The sequence below is a fragment of the Canis lupus genome, chromosome X (genome assembly GCF_011100685.1).
Source record: "Canis lupus familiaris isolate Mischka breed German Shepherd chromosome X, alternate assembly UU_Cfam_GSD_1.0, whole genome shotgun sequence".
Taxonomy (NCBI): domain Eukaryota; kingdom Metazoa; phylum Chordata; class Mammalia; order Carnivora; family Canidae; genus Canis; species Canis lupus.
Genome location: NC_049260.1, coordinates 117,356,448 through 117,379,668, shown reverse-complemented (window position 1 = coordinate 117,379,668; position 23,221 = coordinate 117,356,448). Strand labels below are relative to the sequence as shown.

Below are 23,221 nucleotides of genomic sequence, written 5' to 3'. Positions count from 1 at the left end.
CCACGCACCCTTTGAAAAAAATGTTTAATTTTAAGATATAGAAAATACACGCTCAAGAGGCTGTACAAAATCTATCCTTCCAGGCACTAATAGGTTTGAACTAGCACAGCAGTATCTTATATACTTTCTAATTTTTGAGTATTGTATTTATCATATATTTTCTGTACACTGTAACAACAGACCATATTTCAAAGCTTAAGCTTCAATTAAATGACACTCCCCCAAGTATATGAACATGGAATGCTATCAGTATTAACTAAATTGTTTCTAAATGGTGTTTTGTAGTGTATGTCAACAGTAATTTCTGACTCACCAACTAAGTTCCTTGGAACTTGAATGACATCTTCAGCAAATTCAAGAAAGCTTCTAGCCTTTTTCACTGCATCCTGATCCTAACAAAAAAGGGGAAAAAATAGGACAAAAGATGAGCCATGTGAAATATTGTTATTTTAGAAAAAAAGCTGTATTGTAAAATATTTACCTCTCCATAAATATGAAATGTGCAGGTATCTTCATCTAGATCAATGGCAGTGACCCCAGGTACTTTTCTAGCTTGCTGAATATTAGCACCATGAGTACCAATAGCTAGACCCATCAGATCTTCTCGTACGATAAATTGTTCATGAAACCTTGAGGCAAGTTGCCTTGAACTCTAAAGAGAAATGCACATCTGATTAATATGCTTTATCACCTATTAAGACAACTGTATTTAGGTCAGCCATATAAATTATCTTGACCCTATATATTGGGGGCCTATAAATTAGTTTCAATTGTAAACTAACAGGTTTTAGAAAATACCTTCCATGGCATAAGTACTTTTTAGGTTCCTGAAGGTCTATACCATTTGATATATTTTTGTTAATAGGAAAGGGCTTATTGTCAAGTTTCCAAGGTAACTTTCGAAAACCTATTTGCAAGGCTGCCTTAGTTAACCAATGATATCAATAATGTAATACTTAAGCAGATCAAATGTTCCCAAATAAAAACCAGCTCACCAGATCTGACAGACTCAATGTTATTTAAGTAAAATAAAAATTTAAATACCATCTTTACAGAAAATCATATTCGTTTTTATTTAAAGGATACATATACATACATATTTTTCTCAGTTTTTTTCCTGGAAACTGCACCATTTACGTAACTTATCATTAGATATTGTGATCTAGATATCCCTCTGATGAAATGGTGACATTAAAACAATACTCTCCTTCCCCTACCTCCCCAACCTGAGGAACAGAATCAAAAAAATTGTTGGTGCAGTCATTAAATCAAATGATTACAGAATGCCAAAGATTTACAACTTATCTTGCATACACACCTGCAACCTAATATGGGAGTCTGTAAGACCTTGTGGTCTGGATCCACAAGTATGATGAATTCTTTCAAATATTCAGTAATGACTGAACTATGTTATACTTGACACCTCAAACTTGTGGATAATTGCTCGCTCTTTAAACAGCATCATCAAAATTTAATGTTTAGTTCTAGCATGCCATTAATGAAAACCAAACATATTAGTGGCTCATGTTGAAAAATGGAAATTTCTTATCTGAATATGTGGATCTCTTTAATATTAGTAGTGAGGAAAGATAGGCATGCACACTAGTTTCTCAGTATTCAACATACCTGCTAATTTGAATGTATGAGTGTAACTAAACAATTCTTAAAAGTCTAATCATCCATTTTGTGTATCAGAGTAACAAAATGTATCAAATGTTCCTAGGACTTTTCAAGAAGTCTTGTTTTTTGAATCCTGGTTCATTCACCTGGTTTATTCTTTTCACTGATAAATGGTAAGTCAAAGGTATCATAACAGATCATTTAAGAAGAATTAGATGTTTAAGAAGAGGCATGAGTATATTTTCCATAATACAATGAAAATAAGGAGGCTGTTCTGGCCTAAAAGTTTGATGCTCTACCGACTGAGCTATCCGGGCGCTCTTTCTGGCCTAAAAGTTATGAGAGAATTACTAAAGAAACCACAAATGTGTGAACATAGGGACATCAAGAAAGAATGAGAGTAAAAACCAATTAAACAGACCTCCATGGCCGTAAGGAAAACAAAGTAGCAAAAGGAGGTATGAGAGTCTCCTCTCCTGCTAAGAGTTCAGCAATCAGACATCAAGTGGGAAGGTGGCAAGTTTTACAAGAATATAGCCTTGACTACCTTCTCTTAATATGCAATTTGCAACTTTTTTTCTTTATTATTTCAACTGCGTAAGTCTTTTCCCTCTAATGAAATGATTAATGACAAGGAACTCTGGAACCTGACAGTAATATACTTGAGTTGGGACATTAAAATCCATTTAGTTTCTATGGTAATGGATGGAAGTACTAGATAGTTATCAATGAAAATAAATGTATGGTGATGGAAATTATTGGAAGATTAATAAAAGTAGATAAAATGCACCTTAAGAGACGAAATAGTAAGTTAGGGAAATAGCCTCTGGCAGGAATCTGAAGACAGGAGTTTTAAAGAGTGACAACCAATTAGAATGAAGAAGTTCTATACCCTTTTAAACAGAGATAAACATACATAATGAAAGGAATATGATTAGATATTTAAATACTCTCTAGTACTTAAATGATAACATGTTATATGGAAGAAGCATTGCCTCATTTTATTAGCAGCTTTGATGAACTTCTAGAAAAAGTGAGTTGACCAAGAAGTTCCTTAATATACATCAACTGCTGCTTAATTCTGAAACCTTAGGCATAAAAAAGTTTAGTATGATTAGGCTTTGTATAATTTAATTTTTCAAAATATAAAATATAGGGAATTGCTAAAAAAAAAACAGTAAATAAAGGACAACCTGCCCATATTCAAGTTTTTAACTCCACAGTTATCATTTCTAGATAGCCTTACACAAGCAGCACTAGGGAAAGCCACATACCTCTAGCTGCTTACTGGCTTCTTCGTTTCTCAGTATCAGAGACAGCTTAGTGCGCAGACTCCGAAAGTGCATGTCAATTAGCATGTGTGCTCGTTTCGAGGTGACTTCATTAATGGACTAAAGGACATAATTTAACACAATTATTATCAAAGCAAATACTCCAAATGAGTATTCAAAATAGAGAAGTCAAAAACACTCACCAAAATGACAAGCTGATAATTCTCTGGATCATAAGTTACAGAAAAGGCACCAACTGCCTTTTTAAAGTCCTTATGTGCCGATTCTTTGGCACACCTAGAAATAAAAATAATATCCACTGTGAAGTTAAGATGAATAATTACCAACTACAGGCCTAAGTATATGCAGAGATTTGTACTTAGTAAAGAACTGTGAATTCATACTAAACATGATGCATGCAAAATGTTATATCCATTAAAAAGTTTAGTTCCTTTGCTGTGCATCTCTGAAATACTTTTAGCCTACTCAAGTATTTGAGATTACAAAAAAGGTTCCTTTGCTATTCATCTCTGTAATACTCAGCCCTTTCAAGGATCTGAGATTACAGAGAGGAAAAAAACAGTTATGCTCTTAAGGGATTGCTTGTGGTTCTAGATTACCAAAGGTGACATTATTTAGGAGAGTCACTCTCCTCTGCAAGTTTCCTTATTTCAGTTACATATGATTAGCAATTTTCTTAACCTTTGGGGATAACTACAGGGTACTCAATTTTGTTTTGCTGCTTCTTTTCTATAGAAAAACTTCTGACCAATTTAGGGGGGAGAAGGAAATGTATAGGAGTCAGAAAGCACAAAAATTTATACATATATGCAATCTCTCCAATCAAAAAAGGATTCCTATGTACTGTGAACTGCAGGTTAATTTTTATCTGAAGTATGACACATCCAAATCAAACTCAGTATACCCCCCCTTTTTAAAAAGATTTTATTTATTCATGAGAGACACAGAGAGAGAGAGACAGAGACACAGGCAGAGGGAGAAGCAGGCTCCATGCAGAGGGCCTGATGTGGGACTCAATCCCGGGACTCTGGGATCACGCCCTAAGCCAAAGGCAGACGCTCAACCGCTGAGCCACCCAGGTGTCCCTAGTATACCCCCTTGATGAAACCTTTAAAAAGGAATCTCTTATCTAAAAAGTCTTAACCATTACTCCAGACCAAGAATTAAAAGATGGAGATGACCTCTGGAAGCTTCGTTAACTCCTGTTACATATTTACCTGAAAATACTAACTTAAAGGAAAAAGACCTGGGGAAGTCTTCATTGTCTAGATTTTGATTTGTAACTTATGACAGATCTGTGCTACTCAGTTTTAAAATTTCAAAATTCTATGTATAAAGTTAATTTTAGGAAACAAATGTATATTAGCTATGTATCTAGCCAACTAAGTTTAGACAAGTGCAGTACTGGCTTGATTATACAGCTGAAAAGCTAAAGGCATTTTTTTCACTACTTTTGCAAATCATTTTTGCCAAAGGTCATCGAATTTAAAAAGTGTTTTCTATTATTTTAAAATTCGTATTCTTTGGGATCCCTGGGTGGCGCAGCGGTTTGGCGCCTGCCTTTGGCCCAGGGCGCGATCCTGGAGACCCGGGATCGAATCCCACGTCGGGCTCCCAGTGCATGGAGCCTGCTTCTCCCTCTGCCTGTGTCTCTGCCTCTCTCTCTCTCTCTGTGTGACTATCATAAATAAATAAAAATTTATTAAAAAAAATTAAATAAATAAATAAAATAAAATAAAATAAAATTCGTATTCTTTTAAATTAATTGCATATCACCTGTAAGTTCTCAGCACTTCTTGCATACCAACTTACATTTGTCGTAAGTCTTCTGGCACGTCCAGTTTGATTTTATGGAAAGTATCTTTTGTGGCAGGTTTGTTGGGATTAACTGATCGTAGACGTTCAATTGTGACAATTTCATTGTATGTAGCATCACATGCTGCATATTCTATCACATAAAACTGAGAGAAATAGATGAAAGTCATTCCTGGTCAGTTTTTAAAGTAAGAACAATAAGCTATACCTATACAGTTATTTTTAAGTTCTCCAAAGGGAAGAAAAAACACTATTTGCTCAATTAAGTAAAACACATGAAACATACTGAACATGTAGAGAAAACATTTTAATAAAATGACAAGTTAGATATTCCTTTAAAACAGACATCCACACTGAAATGTAATACCTGGGTTTTTTTTTTTTTTTTTTTTTTTTTTTTTAATACCTGGGTTTAGAAAACGCAAATAGTATAAAAAATTTTAAATATGCAGTTTCCTACCTCACCCTTTATCATCCTCACTTTAGCTAACCACCAACAGCAAGGTTCTTTTTCATTTGCTCTGGAATAAACCTACACAAAAATTACAACATAGATTATTTCATAATTAACATTCAGAAATCTATAGATTATCAGACATTGAAGAAAATTCTTAAAATGAGCCAGGTATCTCTTAAAGTCATTTGTTATATACCTTAAAGTAGACTGCAACCCTATAGCTAGGCAGAGAAACATAATCAGAAACTGCTTGATTACCTGGGAGAGCCCTGTACAAAGCACTTTCCTATTTCTTTGTTTCAGGTCTGTAATAATCAGTCCTCTGTATATGCATGCTCAAGAAAAGCAGATTGTTCATAAACCTGGGCATACTTTGCTTGGATACTTTGTGAGCTTTGAAAACATATCTAAAAATGTATATAATTGTTTTTCTTTTTCTCTAATAAGCAAATAACTAATTGGAAGTTATTGACCCTGGCCTACTGCCTGGTCACTAAATAGGTGAGACCTCTGACTACTCAGTCCACTAAGGATACCACCCTGGCATTCATGTCTCCTGGTGCCTAAATGAACAGATCCCTGGTCACTCTCTGGTCTCCTGTCCGCTTCCTCTCTCCACTAAAATGGACAACTCCATCCTGGCAATCCTGTGGATACCACCTTCCTGCTCTCACATACTGGATCAGTTCTTCTAACCAATCTCTCTGGTGATCACGTCAAAGTTCACTTACGATGTGCAGCATGGAACCTTTTGTAAAGACACTAGCAAATCAAAATTAATGGGACAGTATACATGGAGATAGAAACAAATACTCAGAAGCAGAAAGAAGCAGGGAGACAAGGAGGATAAGAGAGGAAAGGAGAGAGAGGTCAGAGCCTACAGGTGATGAGGCAGTTCTTGAGTAAAACTCCTTTTACAATTGAAGTTAACAGTCACACAACACAGTGACTAAATACAGCTTAACCTGCCCTTTCTCTCTTGCCCCCATCACTTCGTCTCAGTTCTGCTCTAGCCAAAGAAATAACCCAGTTAATTGTTAAGTAATACAGGGAGGTCATCTTGGCAACAGCAACTCACTGGTCCCCCATCTTTATGTGACAAAATTGGGGGGGGGGGTTCTCTCAATCAGTCGCTACCATGAGCATTCCTGATACAGACAGACCAAAAGACCCGGTGTCTTGTGTCCCTTTTATAGTCTAAGTTAATGGTTATAAAATACAGTGACTAACACAATTTAACCTACCTTTCCCTCTTGCCACCATCAATCCCTTTCATCTCTTTTCTAGCTAGAGCAACAATCTGTTATGTCATTGTCAAGTAATACTGTAAGGCCACTCTAGCAAAGTATTTCATTGGTCTCCACCTGTCATGTGACTCAGTTGGGAAAAAGTCTCTGCTGTCCATCCCAACATTATCAGAGCATTTCTGACATAGATCAAATGTCCTTGCCTTCAGGAAGCCTGTAGTCTCCTAGGGAAGCAGACAACTGAAGGTCCTCAAGTACAGACAATGTGTTTCCTACTAGGATCCCTCACAACACCAAGCCCACTCGCTTATATCTAATAGATACTGAGTACATTTTTGGTAACTAAATAGTACTTTATTCTATTCTACTTTAGAAAGAGAAAAGAACACAGGCCTGGACATCAAGAGGCCTTCCCTGAGTATTGCCTAGAATACTACTCCTGCCCCTATTATCACCTTGCATCCTCTTACTTTTTTCCTTCCATCTGCCATGATATTAGCTACTCTGACTAGAATGTGACCTCATCAAAGGCAGGGGACTCTTCTGTTTCACTATACCATCTGTACCCTTGCACAGGAAATAAGAATTCAAGGACCTAGTACACTTTACCTTACCTGTATATAAATGTCTACTTAGCTGCCTCCTTCATACCACAAATATTCATGAATTTGCAACTATTAATAGGCCTTGTGGAAAAAAGAAGAGAAGCAGCTTAAAATGGTGTGAAAAGGGAGGAAGGAGAGGACACTACACAGATCAACTACAATATAAAACAGACTCCGAGTGCTTTAAGTCCTCAAACAATTTTCAGTGGCTAGAGAAATTATAAACACAATGTTTCTGTTAATGTGTTATATCTCTATAGCACATTTTGATCAAAGACATCAATGGCACATGCGCAGGTGGTTCACAGCATGTCCAGTGAAAAGATGTTTTCCCTATATGTGTTTATACTAAAACTCATAGATGAATTTTTCATAATACACCAGGAGGATTTACTGCTACTTAAAGAAATTCTAGAATGCTGCTCTATTATAAGGCATGACTTCTTCTCCTTTATGAAACTAATTTTCCTAATCCATTTTGCTTAAAATGGAGACAAAGTTGTAAGCCAACAATACATTATTCAAATAAAGATTCAGAGATTCAAGGAAAAGGCAAAAGGAATTTCCTAGCAGGCAAAGGAAATCAGTACTGACTTTCAATGATGTGCCCTCAGTGCTGCTTAAGAAGCCACATATAAACATCACGGGGTATTTTCAGATCATTATTAAGGTGGCTCAGTCAAAAGCACATGTCCATCACAGCTATAATTTTCAAGGTAGTCTAAGCAGTGTTAAATAGGAGGGGTGTAAAACACACAGGCAAATTCAATGCTCCCACTCCAGTGCTTAGTAACGTGAGGGCAGGGGAAACTTACCTCAACTTCATCACTTTCGTTTATATCTTTATTATAACCTACAGGTGGTGGGAATCTCACATCATGGAATGGAATCTGCCTCTCTGGCTGCCAGCTGCAAATAAGCAAATACATAATTAACATTCTTTCTGGTTTGATGGAAATAATGACCACACTGCCATCAACTCTTGGTTAAGTGTGACCCTCTGTTTTTCTAGTTTAAAGAGGCAAATGCTTTGAAAACAGTCAGTGTTCTGCTGAGTCGGGCATAATGGCAATGTAGAGACATTTCAACAAAGTATGCATGCAGCATAGCAACCTTGTAGTTCTGTTTGGAATAGTCCTCTAAACACAACAGATCAACATTACAATTTTCCAAACAAGTCTTTCTTTCAGTAATATCAACCTCTAAGAGTGCTAAATGCAAGGCCACAACAGCAATTTCGTCTGATGCTTAAATTAAATGTTAGTAAGTGTTAGTAACATCATCACCATACTTCCACTTGCAAAAGAATTTTAAGCACATTCTAAGGACCACAGAAACTGGTCCTAAATGCCCTCTAATTCCCAAGCAAAATGGGGCAGTCAGCACATCAGCAATTCACAACTCACTTTTCCCCCTTTAAATTTTAGATCCCACGAGGTGGTCAATTCTTGCCATGGATAGCTGGCTGCTGATCAGCATGGCCTCGTGGGGTCTGCTAAACCACAGAAACCCGATGGAGACAGCCTATAGGAGTTTGGTAAGTTGCCTATGTTTTTAAATTTAAAATGATATGGAACAATTTTGAAAAACACCAAATTATTCTTTTATATCCAAAATGATATTAAATATTAAAAGACCAACTGCAAAAACATTGGAGGATTCAACTGCTGCAGCAGTCATTTCTTGTTTTCTGAAGAGCTTTCTTTAGTAAAATCGGACTGAAAAAAGTGCTAATTTTTTTAAAAGATTTTATTTATTTATTTGAGAGAAAGTGTGCAGGGGTAGGGGGTGGAGGAGGGAGAAGTATGGAGGAGGAGAGGGAGAGAATTTCAAGCAGACTCTGTGCTGAGCACAGAGCTCGACTTGGGGCTCACTCTCAGGACTTTGAGATCATGACCTGAACCAAAACCAAGAGTCAGATGCTTACACAACTGAGCCATCCAGGTATCCCTAATTTTTTTTTTAAAGAAGAGCCATATATAAGAAGGGTAGGTAATTAAGTCAGAATTTGTGGAAATCCAATTAGGCCTGTATTATATGGAACCCTTTCTCTGAATTATACACATGTGAAAACTATGAAGCTTTAGAAAACATTGTCTTTACTTCAGAAAAGCCTTTTTATATTTACCGAAAATGACTTTTAACATGTTACAAATTCATTGCTAAACGTGATTCAAAAAAATACATAATTTTCTAAAGGATGATTTATTTTAAGTCTTAATGTACACAGAAAAATTCAAATTCTTCATTCAAAAATGTGAAATATGGAAGGTAAAAACAGCATCTAAAATAAAGTGGTACTATAGTAATAGGAATTTATGACTGAAAGGAAAGAAAGGGTAAATACAGTCCAAAGTTCTATAAAACATTAGTTTTTTTTAACAGAAAAACAAAAAGAAAATGCCCAAGAAAGGGCAGAAACTACTTTGGTAGAGACCTATCATACCCTAGTGATGTGCTCAAACCCAGTGTTGAATTTCAAACATACTTCATGTACACAAGGAAAACAGCTTATTTGTTTCAAATTCTCAGGATGACATCTTGAAGAGAAACTTTTATGCAGCTATAATACAGAAGAGAATTAGAAGGTCCGAATGTAGAATTATTCTAGGTTTATAGTAGAAATCTGAAAACAAAAGAGAAACTGATCTGATGAGTTAGTATATTAACCAGACACATTCTTAAATGCATGGAGGAAATGAGTGTTTGCTTAACACTTTAAACACTATAGGAGAAATTAAAAGTGGAAAATAAAGAGAACTCTTCTTTTATGGGAAAGTGTTTATCTAATAATGGGAGCAAGCAGATAAAAGTATAATTACAAAAAAAAATTACTCTCAAGTTATCAAAGATTGTCCTGTTAAAAGTGTGATATTACAGTCTAGTGTATAACCACACAAATCCAAGGATACTAGAAACAGCAGAGGCAAATTCTGGAACTTTTGGCTCTATGCATTCAGAAAAAGTTATTCGATTATTCATACTTATATTCTGGACTGAGACTAGACTAGAGCTGAGAATAGGGTTGGATATTCTAAATCCTTTTATCTCTGTCCCCTAAATGTGTTACAGGCATCCAAGAATACTACTACTTTGTCCTCTCGGTAGCTAAAAGAATCTAACAGTCAAATTATAGTATGTCTGGGTCAGATATGATATTTTAACAAATTTACTGATGTCACTCACATACCATATAATCCATCCACTTGTGCATGTACAATTCAGTGGTTTTAAGTATATTAACATATTTGTACAACCATCACCAGCCGCATTTAAGAACATTTTCATCACCTCCAAAGGAAATCCTATGCCCTTTAGTTATGATTCTCCCCACCCCCACCCCCAAGCAACTACTAATCTCTTTTCTCTATAGATTTGCAACCTGCTTTTGGGATACTATCAATTCTCTTAGTACACAAAATCCAAAATGTTGTAGTTGTTGACCATTATTCAGAGTTCAATATGATCCTAAGATCATGATCACATCAACACTCTGGCTAAGCTGTTTATATGTACTTTAGAATCTTGAATTGCTACTCTGAAAATAGCCCTTATTACTTTTCAAAAAATTTAAGTCAAGAAATTTGTCTCTCTTGATAAAATGCTAACATCTATACGTCTTCATATGGCTAACATTCGTAGGCCTATAAGTATTTCTATTTACTCTTGTAGCAGAAAAGATTGGTTACCGCTGTTACTGATTATAAATACATGAAAACAGATGTAAAATAATATGATTATTCCTGATAAAATATACTAGACAACTAAAACCATCGATTTTAGATTTAACATTATAAAACCCGCATTAATTTTACCAATACTCATGAATTCATTCATTTTCATCTTTTAACAAAGATTTCTATCCAAACTCTCAGTTATTAATACAGAAGTATCGGTTTCTTTTTCACATTCAAGGGGACGGAAATGTAGGCATCAAGGTTAAACGAAAGGGATCTCTAAGGTCATTAGGCGGAACAGTCATTCCATTGGTTTTAACATGGAGTTGTTCAGGAACTTCCTGGTCAGTAACATGAAGATCCACTCCTGAAAAACACTCAAACTAGACCTGAAATATTTTAAATGAGGAATAAAAAGAATAATTACTATAAAAATATTTAAGAACCTGAACATTAACATTATAGCAAGACACTTACTTGTTTTCAAATGCAACTGTTATTGAATCTTCATGAACATCCTTTACAAATGCCTGTAAGAAAAACACCAGGTAAATTAACTTCTAAGCTTAAGACCACGTTTTTATTTAATTTTATAGAGATATCAAATATTTTCTGTTTAAGAAAAAAAAATGGAGCTTCAAATGAAAGTTTGTCTGTTTGTGAGGATGACCCATTCGTGGATCACATCTTTATTTAGCCACCTACTATGTGTGAGGCCCTAGGAATACGGATTAATTAAAACAAAACATGAAAAAAACTGCTCCAGATTTCAGCATCTAATGAGAGAGCGAGAGAGCAAAATAATTGAAAATTACAATGCAGGTGGTGAGTACAAACCTGGAGGTGCACTTTAGGCTAGAATTATTGAAAACAAAAATTTTTTCCACAAGCCACATGCCAGCCTGTATAGGTCTGTTGTAACTTATCTTTTTCTCCTTAATAAATTTTAGGAGAATACCACAGTAAATGACTAAATACAACCTCAAATCTAGGTATATACAAGCACACTAAATTTTCCTTAACAACAATATGCTGCTAATACCACTAAAATGTCCAATTACCAGAGTTTAATTAAATTCTCAATCTCAGAGGCACTTGAAGGAAAAAACAGTAATACAAAGTAGAGGTTTAAATCTTTTAAATCTGATGACGCAATTGCTAGTAATCTGCAGAAAGACATAACAAAAGTAATAGCTAACTAATTATCAAGAATTCTTTAATCAGCATGCCGTCCGTAATTCTATAAAATGACATAACTAAAGTAATAGCTAACTAATTATCAAGAATTCTTTAAGCAGCATGCTGTCTGTAATTCTATAAAATTAAGTTTTTAATAGGTGTAGGAAAGGAGGTTTTGCTTTTGTTTTGACAATTAGAGGAGTAGGGTAAAGCATAAAGAAACCCAAGGGGCTTTATCTCTTAATTCATTTTAAAATGGCTTGAGAGATTTAAGCTTCTTACTCAAAAATGTTCTGTACACGTTTCTCTCCTTCCTTGGTTTCTCTCTGCCTGTGGGATTATGGCCAAACTCCTTTTCTGGCTGTAAAAGGCCCTTCAAGACCTGGCCCCACCCCTCACCTCTCCAAGCTTCATCTTTCACATCCCTGGAGGCTATGATCCAGCAAAGTGCTAAACTACTGGGCCTCTCTCCCTAAATGCTGTTCCTTCTTTCTCATTGTCCTTCCCCTCTTTTCATCTAGCTACATCCTATTAGTCTTTTAGGTTTCAGTTCAGATGTCACCACCTAGGGGAAAACCCAGATTAGATTAAATTCCGTCGTTTGCATTCTTGTAGCATATCCCATGCTTATCCCTACCATAAACTTACCCCACCATATTATTATTATTTCCCCATTAAGAGTAAGTTTTCTAAGGTCTTAATATTTAGTTGGGCTTCAGAGCGCCTACTAAGAACTCCGTGAGTGATCAAATGGATCAGTGCCTAAGGGGTTCCTATCCTACCCTTTGAGGAAGACGTGCCCGTACACACATACTGTGCGTGGTGTTATGTTCATCAGGGAAGACAAACTGAAGAAGGTGAGTTTCCTTATGAAACTTTGAAGGCTGAGAAAGAATTAGCCACACAAAAGGGAGTGGAGGATAGAAGTCGGCCAGGCCTAAGGGGGAGGGGTAGGAACAAAAGCTCTGACCTGGACACACAGCTTAGGGTATGGTAGAAATAAATCCTTTGTGGGCAAGGAAGCCCACACAATTCGATGGGGAAAAAGAACAGTGTTTTTAACAAATGGTGCCTGGACAACTGCATATCCACGTGCAAAAGAATAAATTTTTGACCCTTACGTCAGACCACATACAAAAATCAACTTCAAGTCTTTTTTTTTTTTTTAATAGTTACTATAGGTCATAGTTTAATGTTCTCTCTTAGTGGCACATACAATAATGACAACTTAAAAATCAGTGTTTAGATTCTATGAGGAGGCTGGTTTTCCATTATCTGGAAGGCATTTTTTCCCTTCCTTAATTCATTCTCAGACATGTTTTTCAGGCATTATTTGAGATGACATCAGCATGTCCCCACCAGGGCACTTTGTTACATTTTTGTTTTTCTTAGATGCCAAAAAGATGGGACTTTCAAATAAATTTTTGAATTTTCAAATAAATCTATTTATTTGAGGGACCATGAGAGAGAGAGAGAGAGAGAGAGAGAGCGCATGCAGAGGGAGAGCTGCAGAGGGAGAAAGAGAAGCAGACTCTGCTCAAACTTCAAGTCTTTGAAGATGTTTACCAAGACATTTTCATTGGATCACTTGTTTGTTTATAGTTCTAGCTCTGGTTAGTTCTTGGTTATTCTTAGTTTTAAAAAGTAAGCTCCGCAAATTATGAAGAATAGGAATAACAGACCCCCCCCCAAGCCCCATTTCTCCCTTCTCTTTACCTGATAGCTAATACCGAATTAACAATCTGCTTTTGGGGGAAGGGAGTCCACCATGGGCTAAAATCAAGACTCCTATTAGGAGTGATCCTTTCTGTACCATGAAGGGCCATTGCTTCTGTTTTCATTCTTGTCTGAAGTTTTATGTTTGCATGTCTTGGCAGTAATTAACGTAAGTTCCTTATTGTATATTATGCTGAAAATGTTAAGTCCTTTAGTCAGTTAAGGGAACCTTGTTACAGCTAAGTGAGGAACTGTTCTCACTTAATCAGGCATCTTTCCGATACCACTGCCCTTGTCTAAAACTATTCTAACTATTCCACTATAGCAGCCATTGGCCGTATGTGATTAATTTAAATTAATTACAATTAAATAAAATGAAAAAGCAGTCTCCCGATTATACTTGCCACATTTCAAGTGCTCAATTGCCACACAGGGCTTAGAGTGCCTACTGTAGTGAATAGCATAGGTAGAGACCATTTCCAATACTGCAGAAAATTCCATTGTATGGCACTGATCTAAAACATTTACAGGGGCGCCTGGGTGGCTCAAGTCGGTTAAGTGTCCAACTCTTGGTTTCAGCTCGGTTCATCTCAGGTTGTGGGATCGAGCCCCACCTTAGGCTCTGCACTGGGCATAGAGCCTCCTTAGGATTCTCCTTCCCTCCCCCCCTGTTTCCCTCTCTAAAAAATAATAATAATATTAAATAATTTCCAAACATGGGGGACTGATTTCAAACCCACCTTAAAAGCATTCTAAAAGTCTTATTACTTTATAGCTGCATTTTTCTGTCACAAAGTTATTGCATAGTTTAATCATACTCATTCATCACATTTGCCTAGTTCCTAATATCAAACATTCCCTCAAAGGAGGAAAGTCTGCAACTGTTGTGACTATTAACAACCAAAGGCTTCGGAAAGCAATTCCGGATGTAGAGTGTCAGAAACAGTTTGAATAATCATACGGCCTACCAGCCCATGGCCTTCAAGTTAATGAGGCTTATCTATATGTGGATGTTTGCACAATTGTTCCAAAATCAGTCATTTTTAGTCACTTTGCATATTAAGTAAATACAGAAGGTAAGTAATACCTTCTCCTTGCTACTGTAATACACTGACTAAAACAAACTATTGGTCACATCTCTCCTGCACTCACACCAAGGACAAACACCTCTTTAGACTTCTAACGCCTTTTTACTAAACTGTCATCCACTTCCAACAAAGGTCCCATCCTCCTGCTGCTCATCACACTTTCTCCAACAGCTGTTCTTTTAGCCACCCCTCCCTTACTCCAATACTCTTCCCCTTGTTCCCTGGGTATCGCCAGAGCACTATCACCCCACCTGCCACCATCAGGAAAACTACATTTTGTTCTGATCCCAAGCAAAGTTGGCATTTGGGGAGAAGACAGGTTCAGGGGATTCCTGAGAGGTTACCAAAGAAGGCAAACAGAAGGAGTTTGAATAGAATGCACAAAAGGAGCTGCACCCTTCTGAATGAGAGCTAGGGATCTTATAGGAGTTGGTAATGAGACCTGGGTTCAAGATTTTGGTTCTACAAGATAAGCTGTGAGACTCGACTCTCCAAGTGGTCTCCCTGCCTCAGATTCCTCAAATGCAAGTACAAAAGGATACAGGGGAACTGGACTTGCTTTCTAAGGGTGCTGTAATGAAATCAAACATGTCTATTGTCTACTACAATGCCCGCATATCACATAGTTGGCACTAAATAAATGGGAGGTAAAGCAGAGAGGGGCGTATTTTATAAAAGATGCAGAACCATAAATACTATTGCAGTTGAGAAAGCTACATCTTAAAGCACACACACAAAAAAAGACTTAAAAATTGGGATACAAAAAGAAAAGGCTATTTCCTCAAAGAAATACTAGAAGGTTGTTTACAGACTCAGAGAAGACAAAAACGTAACAAAAATCTTTGGGGTTTGAGAAAGGTGCTAAAGTGCAGAAAGATATAGGCTCCTCAAAAAAAAAAAAAAAAAGATATAGGCTCCTCATGAGGAGAATAAACAAAGAAATCAAAAAGTCATTATGTGATCCCCAACTTATTGGCAAATAGATCAAAGAAGCAATCACAAAATCATACTTACCAAAGTGTGCAATGACTAGAGTTATCCAATTCAAACATTACATTATGAGGATTGATGAAACTAAAAAGTCCATCCTTATTTGGGTGAACTCTTAACCCTCACGGTCAATCTCATACCCCTTAGCTTAGTAAACTCATGAATGAGTCACTGGTCACAAGAGCACTTGTACAGACAAAATTTCAATATAAGCCCCTGACCACCACTGACTACAACTACTACATTATCACCAAAGACAACACCTATAGTGTAATGACAACTCTCATTAGAAAAAAATGCAGAGCAATGCAAAATGTCCCTCTTAAAGAAAACGCATAGGACCAGAGGATAGGGATATATAATTCAAACCCAAGGCTTCACATATAAAATTAGTTACCACTTTGTCACCTTTGTTTGTAGGCACTAACAACATAAAGGAATGAACAATGGAGAGGGAAAAGCACAATTAACAGCATCAACAACCTTTCAAACCACACAGCACAGGTCCAGGAATACTTGACTTTGCTTGGACACTTAACACAAATTCTGAGAAAAATGCATTCTTTCTGATTCATCCTGACCCCAAGACAACACACAGGGAGGGAGAGAGAGAGAGAATAGTATGAACTTTCCTGTGTGTGTGTATTCTAACTTTTCAATACTTCAGTTCTCATGTGCTTCCAACATAACAAAAGCAGATTTTATAGCAAGGTCAGAGATTGTCAACTTTCTCTTTCCTTAGTAGGCATTCATATGATGAAATACAGTATAATACATCAAGTTGTGAGAGTTAATAAAAGAGGAAGCAGATAGGTAAGCTGAGTAGGTCATGACATCTTTGCATCAATACTAAAAAGTGGCAGCATCACCTTCCAACTGTAAAGAATGCTAAGGAGGTGTTACAGCAACAAAATATAATCAAGGATTATAATGAAATAAGAAAATAGGCAGGAAAAAAAAAGAAAATAGGCAGGAAATCAAATGCAGTTCATTTTCTCAAGCTAAATTTCATCATTTCAGGAAGTCAATCTATCTGATCTCAAATTCCAGATCAGAGGACCCTTACTAGCTCTGCTGCTTAGTAGTAAGCCACTTACCTAATCTCTCTGTACATTTCCATCTTCATCTATGAAGTGGAAATAACAACAGGACCTCGGGATTGTGGTAGAGGATTAAGTAAATTATTTAGAGATGTCTAGAACAGTGCCTGGCACCTAGAAAGCTCTCAGTTATTGTGATCATGACTGCAGTCATCTCAGGTGCACCTTCCCACAGTGGACAGGAATCAGAAACTCAATTATTGTATCACTAAATTTTGCATTTAATTAATAATTTGGAGGTTTTTCAGAATGTGTGACCATGAAGTTGGAAAATGCACAGTTCAATGGGGGAAAAACAATGCTTCCACAAAGACACGGAACATTAAAAAGTTAGACTTGGGGAAGAAAAAAAAATGTGGTTGACCTGAATAATTCACTTCCTTGAAGTACATAATAACATCTGTATGCAAAGTTAGATCTAGAGACTTCAGAGAAAACACGAATAATGCCTTACGCAAGTTTATTTGTGGTAAAACACTGATTTCTAGCAGGCTAGGTAACTAACGTGACATGCTAGGCCACTAATGTCTTAAAAATATTTCCTCCTGATTGTACATTTTGTCATAGGTAGCTGCTAGTTCCATAATATTACTCACCATGTTAAAGCTATCCTGGTATCAAACTTAAAAACATAAGATATATTAGATGAAAATCTAAAAATAATACAATTTAGCTTTCTCACACCATATTACAATAACAAATCAGATACCAGTCACTATATTTTCAGAAAACAAAAAGGTGTTAAACCTTATGTTTCCAACACATGATTTATGCATCTTCAGCAATTTTCATACTGGTACCCAAAACCTAAGAATCAGGATATACTAGTATATTCATACCAGAATGACATACATTCTATACATAAAATGGAGTTAAATTCATTTTCATTCTCAGTACACCAAAAGTCAAGTCCCCCCTCCAAAGAAACCCCCAACATAAAAAAAAAGGCAAAACACTATACTATTTTAGGTAGATGTCCCTAGAATAAAGACCTTATTTCAACATTATGCATTTAGGAAACACTTCGTAAAGATTTTGTGAGGTTTATCCAAGGGACTTCATGTCTTAAGTAACAGAAGAGGTTAAGGTGTACAGACTAACTTTCTAAGTCAAAGTAATACCTAAGCACAAAAGTAGTGGCTCTGACAACTACTAAATCTAACTTTCAAGTGTTTAAGAATAAACAGAAGGAAAAATAAAAATGAGCTGTCCAATCTTAGGGTTTAGGTTTTATGGTTCTGTTAATTCTGAATCCTGAGCTTTAGTTATTTTGCAAAGAAAGAATCCACATATGCCCAAGTATACTTTATCCAGTTTATACTGTAAACTTGGACCATGTGCTCAGAAGATGGGGAATCATTCCTTGCAATATGGTGGTTCTGTTAGGCAAATCAAAGTCGAATTCACTAATACTGAAGTCATCTGAGTTGTTCAGTTTTTTAAAGGCTTTTCTATCAATTTGATGAACAGGTCCCTATTTTTTCATGAATCTAACATTTCTCCACAGTAGTTCATTTTTTATTGGTCTTCATTTCCCATATTTTTTGCCCATCCCACTGGATAAGCAACTCGGTTAACTTTTTGCTTTACTTTTGTAACTCAGAACAATGAGTCCTATAAAAACTTGAACCTTTTTCTACCAATACAGACCATTCGAAGTTTTCTGAAAAATAAACTTTAAGTAAATGTAATAGCAATTTCTCTACACATATTTGACCAAGTTTCACATTTCTCCTCAAGGAACTAAGGGACTATCCATTTTTGTTATTCATCTTCAAATTAAGCAAATTTGTTAAAGACAATTAAAATGGGGGATTAATAGGAAAGATATAGGATTCTTATTATATTCCAATCACTTTGCAAGAAAAATCACCAGAGCAAATCATTCGTTGCTGCTGGAAGAGAACAATATGTCCTTCAACACCACGATGTGCTACTTAGTAGCCCCTCCTGTAGCAGGCAAACTTCACTGGAAGACGTTAACAGTGGTGTCCAATCTTACCAAATAGTACAGGCCTATTAGAATACTGCTCAATCATTAACCCCTACTTATATTTATTATAGCTAGTACCACAAATCTAGTGAGCAAAACTACCAATCTAGGAACCAGATGATTCCACACTAACTAGCAGGAATCACTATGGACCACTGAAATAAATACAACCAAAATTTTGACTGTGGAGTCAACTGAGACAATTTTATATTGGTGAGAATGTTAACATAAACGCTGGGTTTCTTCCTTTTACAGCTACAGGTTTTATCTTTTGGCTCAAAGTATGAACAGTTTACATAGTTTACCCACTTATGAAATATGCTGATCTCCAAATATCTCCACAGAACTGGTAAACATGAAGTCAATTGTTAATTTTCCCATTGCAAACAGGTCTGGTTTGAAACGTGTAAGTCATGCCATAATAAATTTAAGAATTGTGTTGGACAACAATAGCTAATTTCCATGCTTCTTCCCATATGTACCTTTTACTGCCAAAATACTGTACTAAGGTGGGATATTACCTACAGAAGTTACAGAGAAACATTCAAGAGAAAACAAGAGTCTATAAATTATGAGATCTAGACTAAGTATGTATCAACAGATGCACAACCGATACATCAACATATTTCTAAACCTCCTTTTGAAAATCTAAGCTATTAGTTGATCTGCAGTGGTGTAACGTAAAAAAAGAAAAATCCACAGTAATACTATGCATGTCTATTTAAAACCTGAATACCGTCGACTGCAACATTACACATTCAGAGAAGACAGTCAAGTACTTGGAGCACAACACAATTATCTCTACTCACGATTTAAAATTCTCTAGTAATAATGCACTCTCAGTTAATTGCCTGAAGTTTCGTGGCATACATTCAAGGCCTTTGGAGGGTTAAAAATTTTTTTCCTTAAGCAGCAGAGTTGCTATAATGCTTTTAGATGCTGAAGCATCTGAATTCCTGGATTTGGCCGCATTTATAACAAGGGAGAGGGAACGCGAATATTTAAGATTACGAGCTTCTCTAATGCATTACTCGGTTATGTCAGGGTCTTCCTGAAACTTTTGGATCTACAATCTCTTCTGAAATCCACAAAGAGAGGCCACCAAAAATCAGTTGCCATTGTGAGTCGGTACGGACTACAGCTTCTTACTACTCTTTCTCCACACCCCTTGCCCTGAACAGTGGAGCTCTCCGAAGTCCCAATGCTGGACCGGAAAAGAGAAGCCAAAGGAGATCTCAAAACCTCTTTGCAAGGCAGGAGGCGGCTCGACGGAAGCGCCCCCCGCTACTCAGCAACTACCCACACGTCAGGCCCGGATCCCACTGGGAGAGGATATTTAGGAAAGGGAAATCAGCCGTCGCCGGCAGTTCGCGCGGATACCGGCCCTTCCCGCCAGGATCCTGTACCTGCTGCCGGCCCTTGGCCATCCCCGGCTCTCCGTCGGCTCCCGAGAGGACACCTTCCTCTCCTTGCCCGCTCTCATTCCCACAGGCACCGGGGCCTCTCGCAGGAGAGGCAGCGGGGCTCGAGGGGCTTCCTACAGGCCCGAAGTCCAGTCCTTCTCTCCCAAACAACATCCCAACGAGTGCTCCCTGGCCCCCGGGAGCGGCGCTCGGGAAGAGGGCCCCAGGCCTGCCTCCCGCCGAGGCCGAGAAGAAAAGGGAGGGAAAGGAGGGCGAAGATGGGGCCTGCCCTGGAGCCAAGTACCTTGTAGAAAGCGCCATTGGAGCCCCGCACTTCCACCACCAGCTCCTCCATCTTCTCGAAAGCCCTGCTCGCGCCGGGAGCCCGCCCCCGAGAGGTGGGCTGCGGGCGCAGGAGGCCCAGCCGCCGCCGCCGCCGCCGCCGCCGCCGCCGCCGCCGCGCTCTCGCACGCCCCCCGGCAGCGGCGCCGCCGTCACCGCCGCCACCCGCGCTCGCCGTCGGCTCACCGCCCGCTCCGAGGCGGCCCCTCACCGGAAGTGAAACCGAAACGGTGCCGAGCGCCTGACTGAGGCCGAAAGCTCCGACCGCTCCGCGTGTAAACAGTGAAACCGCGTCACGTGACCGACACCGCCCCTCCCCCCGCGGGCTTGGCCCCACGGTCCCGCCCTCTTTCTCCCCGCGGGCCCAGGAGCGCGCGCATGCGTGCAGCTGAGGCACCGGCTGGGGGCCGGGCCCAACGTAAGGCGCGCGGGCTCGGCGTGCGCGGGCTCGGTGGAGGGCGGGAAGGCGGGAAGGGCGGTGACAGGTTGCGCCGCTGGCCGAGGCGGCGGCGCTTGGCGTCGCTTGGCGTCGCCCGGCGAGGGCCAGAGCGCCTTTGCCTGTAGAAGGTCAAGCAGAGGCGTGGGAACGGTGCTCGCGTAGCGTCACGTGTATGCACGTATCCGAGTCTGGGCTGCCTTGGGTTGGAGGGTTCGTTTAAGTGGGGCAGAGGCTCATTGAGCTGGGGGTGGAGGAGGGGACAAGACTACAGGTGAAGAATCACACTGAAGACGACTTTGAACTAGTAACAGTGGCCTCCACGGTGACCCAGCCTTGTGTGACCCTTAGAGGCAGCAGGTGAGAGTAACGCCGCTCCCTCCGCAAGAGCTTTTGGGCTGTCCTGTGGCTACATCCTGTGCCCTCTGAGGGCAGCGGACTGCGTCAGGACCTCTGGAAATGTCAGGCCGCCCTCAGACCCAGCACTGACCCGTGTACTTCCCTCGGCTCAGTTCCATACTTGACTTAAAAAAAAAAAATGTCTTAAAACACTCGTTAAATTTCTTTACAATTTATTTTCCTACTGTTTGGCCCCTACTGTATGCCCACCCTGAATAGGAGGGTGGAGTGTGCGCATGTGTACAGCAGTCAGGTGACCTCTCTGCAGGGGCCAGTGCGCCTGTTTTCGGTGCAGCGCTCCCTCTTTACCCCCCCACAGTACAACAAACCTCAGCTCTTTCTTATTCCTGTTTCTGCACCGAGCTTGCATCCACGTTGACCTAGGTTTCCTTTGGAAGGCCTGTACTCCGTAGGATACAGGAGGCGTTTATTGAGCCTCTGCTATATGCCAGGCACTGTGCTAAGTGCTAGCGAGAAATAAAAAGAGAAAAGTTGCCAGCATTTCACCTAGGAACGTAGAGGCATAGATGGACATAAATTATCAGAAAAGTAAATGTGGAGTTGCAACTGCGATAAGGGCTGTGAAGAATTAGATACACCTATGATAGTGGCCAGGACCCAGTCTGGGGTGGGACAGGGGTGGTCAGAACTGGGAAGTGACTCCAGCTGGAATGTGACCAGAGAGAATTGGTGGAGGTTGGGTGAACCGCCCCAGGCAGGTGCCCCAGAATTAGAGGTATGCCTGGGCCTCCACTTTCCTTCCCACCCTACGCCTAGCCTAGCCAGAGCAGTACGGGTGGGGCTCCAGTTTTAAAGCAGTGGATCAAAGGCCACATTCCTTGAGGCCACAGTACACAAAAATGAACCATTGGAATAGGGTTTCTGAGGTAGTCACAAGCTGTGAAGACTGCAGGGTGACTGAAAGAGAATCTCACCACGGGCTGGATGGGAGCGGAGCCTGCTCTTTAACCCCAATGTAGTTAAAGGGGACAGATTGACTCGAATGGTTATACCATCCACGTGTAGGGTGTTGTTCAGTTCATCCAGGGCTTTCAGACATTATCAGCTCTTCAAAACTTCTACAAGCCCTGCTAAACCTGGTGCTGTTCCGTGAATCTATGAGTCACTTCATGCCTCCATGTCTCTACACACAGGGATTATCCCCAGGATTACCCTTCTCCTTAGGGTTATCAGATGGATTCCGTTTTTAAAAGATTTATTTTAGGGGAGCCTAGGTGGCTCAGCAGTTTAGCACCACCTTCAGCCCAGGGCCTGATCTTAGAGACCAGAATCCAGTACATCAGGCTTCCTGCATGGAGCCTGCCTGTGTCTCTGTCTCCCCGCCCCCCCCCCCCCCCCGTGTGTCTCTCATGAATGAATGAATAAAAGATTTATTTGAGAGAGAGAGACCAGGGCAGGGGCAGAGGGAGAGGGAGAGAGAGACTCCCAAGCCGACTGCACACTGAGTGCAGAGCCTGACTGGGGGCTCGATCCCAGGACCCTGAGATCATGACCTGAACCAAAATCAGGAGTTGGATGCTGACTGAGCCACTCAGGTGCCCCTCGGATGGATTCCCATTAGCTAGTTATTTTTCCTCAGGTGCAGAGAGTTGAGTTAACTTTGCTCCTCAAAAACAACCAAAAAAAAATAACTTTGCTCCTCGATTCTTAGCACATTAGCATCATCAGTCACTGCCAACCCTTCTTATTTTTATTATTTTATGTTGTTATTATTTTTCATTATCTTAATACTACTCTCATCCTTCTTCTAGATACCAACTGCGATGTGTTGATCTAGATCCTTGATAATTTAAGACTTGCAGTGTTTTGTGTATGCCTTTACATTTAAAGAGATGATATTG

At 39.2% G+C, this 23,221-nt stretch overlaps 1 protein-coding gene across 15 annotated transcripts in view; it reads right to left on the bottom strand.

The window, feature by feature from the left end:
- The window catches only part of FMR1 (FMRP translational regulator 1), a 37,909-nt gene extending 17,290 nt beyond the window's left edge, over nucleotides 1–20,619 (bottom strand). For 14 of the 15 annotated variants that reach the window (XM_038588473.1, XM_038588475.1, XM_038588474.1 and 11 more), the window contains exons 1-9: nucleotides 20,487–20,619; nucleotides 11,191–11,243; nucleotides 7,852–7,945; nucleotides 5,188–5,259; nucleotides 4,725–4,873; nucleotides 3,095–3,188; nucleotides 2,895–3,011; nucleotides 482–652; nucleotides 314–392 (exon numbers count right to left, since the gene is read on the bottom strand). In XM_038588473.1, the coding sequence (XP_038444401.1) occupies nucleotides 314–392; nucleotides 482–652; nucleotides 2,895–3,011; nucleotides 3,095–3,188; nucleotides 4,725–4,873; nucleotides 5,188–5,259; nucleotides 7,852–7,945; nucleotides 11,191–11,243; nucleotides 20,487–20,537 (880 nt within the window). In that variant the 5' untranslated portion in view covers nucleotides 20,538–20,619. Of the gene's footprint in view, nucleotides 1–313; nucleotides 393–481; nucleotides 653–2,894; nucleotides 3,012–3,094; nucleotides 3,189–4,724; nucleotides 4,874–5,187; nucleotides 5,260–7,851; nucleotides 7,946–8,442; nucleotides 8,561–11,190; nucleotides 11,244–20,486 lie in introns of those variants that run through there. The other variant, XM_038588483.1, reaches the window with a different exon arrangement.
- Between the last annotated feature and the right edge of the window lie 2,602 nt (nucleotides 20,620–23,221).